Raw genomic sequence first — 8,095 nt, 5'->3', positions numbered from 1 at the left:
AAATAACTTATAATTATTATTTTAAAATAACATGATCATGTACTAAAATAATTGATTTGTAATTTTAATTGTAAGTGTAATTTAATGAAATTCAATAATACTCTTCATTAGTAAGTATACTCAAGACTTTAATAATAATAAATAGTTAATTTAAATTGTAAATAGAAAAGAATTAACTAATTAATTATTTATGTAAATAGATAAAACAGGTGCTACACAAATAATATTATTTACAATGCCACGGAAAAAATCAAATATCGGAAGATCAACGAGAAATACGAAGCAACAGGCAACCAAAAGAACTACAGAAACACCGCAACAACAAACAACACGATTAGAATCAAACAGACTTCGAGCTTCGTCTTTGAGAGCTAATGAAACAGATAGTGAACGTGTTGTTCGAGTTACAGACCTACGATCAAGAGCGTCTTCATCAAGAGCTGCCGAAAAACCTGACGAACGAGCTCAACGTTTGGATGATCAAAGATTAAGACAAAATCAGTTAAGAACTAAAACCGATCTTAATAAAGCAGCTTTTAATTACGATAAGAAATATGATTACAAGATCCATCCCGATGTGGTCATTGGTTCAATGAATGTAGTATGTCCGCATTGTCGCGCTAAGAAGTTTCAAAAGAAACTGCCGGTTTGTGTTGCTCCAACGGTAAAGTTCATTTACCACCACTGGTTGAACCACCAGAACCTCTTCTTACCTACGTATCTGGAACTACTAAGGAGTCTAAACATTTTCTTCAGCATATTAGAAAATACAACTCCTGTTTTCAAATGACATCGTTTGGAGCAACAAATATTGTAAAATATAATCATTTTATGCCCACATTTAAAGTGCAAGGACAAGTATACCATCAAATTGGTTCACTTCTCCCAGTACCTGAAGAAAATCCCCAATTTTTGCAAATTTATTTCATGGATAACGTAGAAAAAGAGATTGACCGACGATGCATGTTCAGTACGACAACTAACCGGGAAATTATTACTAAATTACGGATTATGCTTCATGAAAATAATTGTTTGATTAGAGATTTTAAATCTGCATTAGAAGGTGCGACAACAGATGATTTCAGGGTCATTATCAGAGCAGATAAAAAACCTTCAAATGAGCATGAAAGACGCTTTAATGCACCCATGGCTTCTGAAGTCGCAGCTGTAATTGTTGGTACAGAAATTACTAAAAGAGATATTGTTATCACTAAGCGAGATCAAACCAAGCAACGTGTCGCTGAAACACACCGATCGTATGACGCCCTTCAATATCCAATTCTGTTTCCGCGAGCAGAAGATGGATATCATCTCGAACTATATCAAACTAATCCCACGACAAGCGCTGTGACATTGAAGAGAGTTAGTTGTATGGATTTTTATGCGTATCGTATCATGATAAGAGATAATCAATCTAACCATATTCTTAAGTGTCGTCAACTGTTTCAACAATTTATTGTTGACATGTACGCTAAGGTTGAAAGCGAACGACTAAACTTTATTCGATACAATCAATCGAAACTCCGAGCCGAAGAATATATTCATTTGCGAGATACAATATCGAATGATAAAGAAGCTGCAAATATTGGACAAAGAGTAATACTTCCATCTACGTATACTGGAAGTCCAAGACATATGCAGGAATATGCTCAGGATGCTTTGACGTATGTTCGAAAATATGGACGTCCAGATCTTTTCATTACCTTCACATGTAATCCAGCTTGGGAAGAAATTAAAGATTTACTTCTGCCTGGGCAGCAATCATCGGATCGACATGACCTTATAGCAAGAGTTTTTAAACAAAAATTGATAAGTTTAATAAGCCTCATCACCAAGAAGCATATATACGGAGAAACTCGCTGTTGGATGTATTCCATTGAATGGCAAAAGAGAGGTTTACCGCATGCTCATATCTTAATTTGGTTGGTTGAAAAAATTGTTCCTTCTCAAATTGACAATATTATTAGTGCTGAGCTACCCGACCAAAAAGAAGATCCAGAATTGTTTGAAATTATAAAAAAAAATATGATTCATGGACCATGTGGTTCATATAATCCAGACTCACCCTGTATGAAAGATGGAAAATGCACCAAAGGTTACCCCCGTCAGTTCTTGAAAGAAACACAAACTGGAGGTGATGGTTATCCGCTGTATAGACGACGAATGCCAGTTGATGGAGGACACACAACAACTATCAATGTTAAAAATGTACCTGTCAAAATTGATAACAAATGGATTGTGCCTTATACTCCAATACTTTCGAAATCATTCAATGCGCATATCAATGTAGAGGTCTGTAATTCCGTAAAATCTATCAAATATATATGTAAATATGTAAATAAAAGCAGCGATATGGCAGTTTTCGGACTCGAGAATTCAAGCGTGCCTATTAATGAAGTCGATCAGTTTCAAATGGGACGTTATATAAGCAGTAACGAAGCTGTATGGCGAATTTTAGGTTTTGATATTCATGAAAGATTTCCTACTGTTACTCATCTTAGTGTCCATTTAGAGAACGGTCAACGAATTTATTTCACGGAAGAAAATGCTTTTCAGAAAGCTATGGATCCACCAAATACAACATTAACAGCTTTTTTCCAGTTATGTACAACAGATGAGTTCGCAAAAACATTATTATATAATGAAGTTCCACAATATTATACTTGGAATCAATCTAAAAAACAATTTTGCAGAAGAAAACGAGGTACAAAACATCCTTCGGTAGCTGGCATATTTTCTACTGGTGCTCTGGGAAGAGTATACACTGTGCATCCTAATAATAGTGAATGCTATTATTTACGAATGCTGCTTCACGTGATTAAAGGTCCAACATCATTTAAAGCAATCAAAACCATCGATGGCCAAGAGTGTCAAACTTATAGAGAAGCGTGCTTTAAACTTGGTATGCTCGAGCATGATGAACATTGGAACAACACATTGACCGAAGCATCTGAAACACGTCATCCTCACCAAATCAGAGCTCTATTTGCTATAATTTTAACAACCTGTGTACCTTCTGATCCAAAATATTTATGGGAAAAACATAAAGAGAGTATGAGCGAAGACATATTGCTGCGAGAACGTCAAGACAATCCTAACCTGGATGTACAGTACTCAGAAAACATTTTTAATAAATCATTAATATTGCTTGAAGATATATGTATATTAATTAATAATAAAAATCTTAATCAACTGGGCCTATTCTCACCGGAACGTAATAGAACTGATGTTGTTGATAGAGATGTATTAAGAGAAAAGCAATATGACCTCGAAGTTTTGCAAAACTATGTTGAAACTCACAAAAAACTCTTGACAAATGATCAAAGACTAGCGTTTAACTTGGTTATGGAGTATATACAGAAAGGAAATGGTGGACTTCTTTTTCTTGATGCACCAGGAGGTACCGGAAAAACATTTCTGCTTAATTTGATACTAGCAGAAGTTCGAAGAAAACATGAAATTGCTGTGGGTGTAGCATCATCGGGGATCGCAGCTACATTACTCGATGGAGGACGCACGGCACATTCAGCTTTTAAGTTACCACTGAATTTAAATGTAGCTGAAAGCCCTGTTTGTAACATTGGAAAATCATCTGGAATGGCAACTGTATTAAAGAAATGTCAACTCATTATTTGGGATGAATGCACTATGTCTCATAAAAAAGGGCTCGAAGCACTTGATCGGACTCTACGAGATTTCCGAAACGATCAACGAATAATGGGTGGAGCTGTGATACTACTTGCTGGTGATTTCCGTCAAACTTTACCGGTGATTCAGCGATCAACACCAGCAGATGAGCTGAATGCATGCCTTAAGTATTCGTATCTTTGGAAATACGTCAAAAAAATTACACTATCGACTAATATGCGTGTGCATTTACTTAAAGATGATTCTGCAAAAACATTTGCTCAGCAACTTTTAGATATGGGCGATGGTAAAATTCCAGTTGATCCTTCAACACAGGAAATATCATTCCCACAGAATTTCTGTCAACTTCAGTCATCAATAGAAGATCTTGACAATAAAGTTTTTCCTAACATCGCCAGCAACTTTAAGAATCATGATTGGCTTTGTGAGCGTGCTATCCTAGCTCCTAAGAATGATGATGTAAATAAAATAAATGATAGGATACAATTAAAGATTCCTGGAACTTTTACGGAATATAAATCTATTGACACAGTTACAGAAGAAAATGATGCTATAAACTATCCAGTCGAATTTCTTAACTCTTTAGAGCCACCTGGAATGCCTTCACACAAGCTGACGTTGAAAATTGGATCTCCAATACTACTTCTTAGAAATTTAAATACGCCAAAATTATGTAACGGAACTAGACTTTCCATTAAAAAACTTATGCCTAATGTGATTGAAGCTACAATAATAGTCGGAAAATATAAAGGAGAAGATGTTCTGATTCCACGTATTCCTATTATTCCTAGCGATTTACCATTCACATTTAAACGATTACAGTTTCCGATTCGCCTTGCTTTTGCGATGACGATTAACAAAGCTCAAGGTCAGTCGCTACAAGTTACGGGATTAAATTTATCAAGTGCATGTTTTTCACATGGCCAGCTTTATGTTGCTTGCTCAAGATTAGGAAATCCAAAATTTTTGTACATTTATACGCCAAATAAGAAAACAAAAAATATTGTCTATCCGCTGGCCTTGAGATGAATTGTTAATTATGAATAATAAATAAATAATCTATATATATATATATATATACACATTTAAATAATTAATTGAATAAAATTTAATTAATAGTTATTCGTAAGTAATAATTTCGATAAACAATACAAATTTACGTAAGATTACTTATAAGTTACAGTGCAAATAGTTTTATAAAGTAATAATGACATAATAGGTTTTGAGTAAACAACTTCACACTTCTATTAAATATAGAGTATGAGACTGAAATAGATTTTTTTTTATCAATATAACCTGTTTTTGTCTTTATTATTTATAAATAAACATAACATAAATTAAGCTGTCATTTCAAGCTAAGAAATTATTTTAATCGATTTTTAATTAAATATAGCTACAATTTTAATCTACATTTAATCATTTATTATTCACATTTCTTATTTACAATTATCGTTTTATTTTAATTCATTTTTTTTTAAATATAAATTTAATTTTATCTTATATTTTTAGAAAGAAGTTTATTTTATGAAAAATCCCTAATTTTTTTTTTTTTAATTAAATTTTATCTTTTAAAACATTAATTACATCTAAACGCGAGTGATAATATCATTAATAATTACCATGTCCAAGCTATTAAATCTGGAAAATTTGTGCAGTTATGCTGATAATGCGTTCGGTGAAAATAATTGGTCATATACAATTACCAATCAAGTAATCGGTGAGTACTAAAGCAAAAATGATAACTTTTAGTTTTTTAATCGATGAAGTGCGTTTGAAATAAAAAAAATTATTTTCTAAGATTACGTTGACGAAACAGAGACTACTATTGCAATATCCTGTACAACCAGTACAAAATTTTATGTTACTAATAACTTATGTCGAGAGTCAATCGGAACGTCGACTATAGTTTCAGATGACAAATTAAATGCATTTCGACAAGTGAGGCAGGTAAAAAATTTCCAATTTATTAATTCTAGAAAATTTATAAGTTTTCTGTTTATAAAACTTTGTTCATTTTTCTAGACATCATTTCGTGAATCGCTTCAAAAATACATTGATGTTTTTAAAAAAATTAGATCTGAAATAGAAAAAGAGAGCAGAGATTACAAAAGCAAAAAGAGATGCAGGAACTTTGGAGAGCGAAAAGTATATTTTTAAAATTAATATACCGTCATAAATATGGAATTAATTAACATCGATTTGATATTGATTATTAAAAATAATTAATAGTTAATCTGTTATTTTTTAATTTTAACAAATAATTCAATAATAAGAATAGTTGAAATGATTGAAATAAACTCCATATTTATAACTCCTATATATATATATATATATATATATATATATATATATATATATATATATATATATATATATATATATATATATGTTAAATTACAATGCAATAATTACTTAGCTTAACATCTAATATTTATTAATGATGTATTTTTTTTTATATTAGACTTGGAGATAAGCCGAAAAGATCTGGAGGACATGGAATCCGATATTATTTAATTTTAAATTAATTGTATTAAGTTATCAAATTAAAACATTACCTTAGTTACTATACTTCGTAATAAATAATTACCTTAATACTTTACTTTAGTAACCACAATAACAATAAATTAATAAATAGAAAAACATCAGAATTTTAAAATATAAATAATCAAATAATCGTATCGATAAATTCGGAAATCATTAATATTTTTTGTTAATAATAAAAAAAATATTAAAAAGAATTATTGATTTGTGATTAATAATAATAAAATATATTTTTATAATTAAGATTAATTAGTTAATTGTAGAATTATTTATAATTAAAAAGAAATGGCGTCAGCAGGACCAATATATCAAATCAGCTAGAGAGAAAACTTGAAGAAAATGAACTCGAAAATGAATACTAAGATTTAGCCCGGCGAAGCGGGCCGGGTTTGCTAGTATAATATATATGAAATATATAAAATATATGAAAAGTGCATGTGGGAACTCAAATGAAAGGTTTCGATGAGCTTAATATCGAGGTGAGCTTATATCTTTTAAAATGTCAATAATTAACAAATAACATTGTACCTTCTAAACTAATGATATTTTCAAAGATATAAGCTCATTTCGATATTAAGCTTATTTAGACCTTTCATTTGAGTACCCACATGAATTTTTTATATATTTTATATATTTCACAAATATCATATATATAAAATATATGAAAAATTCATGTGGGTACTCAAATGAAAGGACTCGATGAGTATATCTTCGGAATGAGCTTATACTTTAAAAAATATCTATAATTATGAAGATACATTCAATTTTATCAACTAATTACTATATTTCATATATAATATGGAACACGGCGCAAATTTTGAAATTAAACTACTATAAATCCTTGTTTATTCATAATTTTTTCTATCTCTTCTTTTACATCATTGATCTAAAATAATAAACTTTCATATTTCTGTCACTCTTTTTTATTTCTACAATAAAAATTATTTTTAATTAGCAATCTCTGACTTTCCAAAAATTAAAATAATTTTTTTTTTTGTATGTATATCACAATAGGTCATTTAAATATCCATTCCCTACTATTTAAAATAACAAAAAATGACCCAATGCCAAAAAAGTACCATAAACCATGTGTCAAATACTCTCCACTCAGCTTATTCAATACAGGGTGTCCGCGTGCCGTGACGACCTAGATAGCGCCGGGATCCGGTACTTCGTTTAGGGTGCACCTGGCAATTCGTTTAAACTTCAGAAGTGCATAAACCAGCACTGTAAGCCATACGTTGTAATATAGTTACGTATTTTATTACATTATATTCATTTGTACGACAGCTTTAACTAAAGCAGAACAAGGACATTCATTTCTATATATTTCGTATAGCATTTATGATCACAAATATGATGCAAGAAATATTATCATACTTAAACGACAGCTGTTGGGTAAGGTAGAGTAATAAATCAATCGCAAAAAAATTCGTATTTCTTAAACGGGGTTATTGTCCTATCACCCGAATGAGATGGCAGGTGCTTTTGAGCATCTGATGTTTACCGCTTCTAAAAATCAGCTCAAAGTGTTAAGCTCTTCAGTTTTGCATGTTTCATAATGCGAAGCATCAGAGAGTCCTTTACGGCAACTATTTTTATTTTTACAGCCTTGTTAATTAATATAATCAAAATATTTTGCAGACTATTGTCAAAATTAGTCCTTTGTAAATTGATTCTTTTATTTTTAAATTTAATCATTGAACAAAAATAACTAAGTGATAAATAAATAGGTAGTATTCGCGCATAAAACTGTCTTATCTCAGGACCCATCACATATCCAACTAAATAAACTTTACTATAAAGAAATTACTAATAAACGTACAACCAATATAATCGGAGAGATTGATTTAATTTTTTGGTTATTCTTTATTTTAGTTTAGATAACTTATAAGACAGAATTATT

General features: G+C 30.7%; 1 protein-coding gene across 1 annotated transcript; it reads left to right on the top strand.

Moving 5' to 3' along the window:
* Positions 1-235: 235 nt before the first annotated feature.
* LOC123270843 lies at positions 236-4,677 on the top strand. The gene is made up of 3 exons (XM_044736988.1): positions 236-737; positions 848-3,110; positions 3,222-4,677. The coding sequence occupies exons 1-3, from the start codon at positions 236-238 to the stop codon at positions 4,675-4,677; spliced, it is 4,221 nt and encodes a 1,406-aa protein (XP_044592923.1).
* The last annotated feature ends 3,418 nt before the right edge of the window (positions 4,678-8,095 follow it).

This window comes from Cotesia glomerata, linkage group LG8 (assembly GCF_020080835.1).
Source record: "Cotesia glomerata isolate CgM1 linkage group LG8, MPM_Cglom_v2.3, whole genome shotgun sequence".
NCBI lineage: Eukaryota > Metazoa > Arthropoda > Insecta > Hymenoptera > Braconidae > Cotesia > Cotesia glomerata.
The sequence above is the reverse complement of the archived record's forward strand: the minus strand, read 5'-3'. Positions and strand labels throughout refer to the sequence as shown.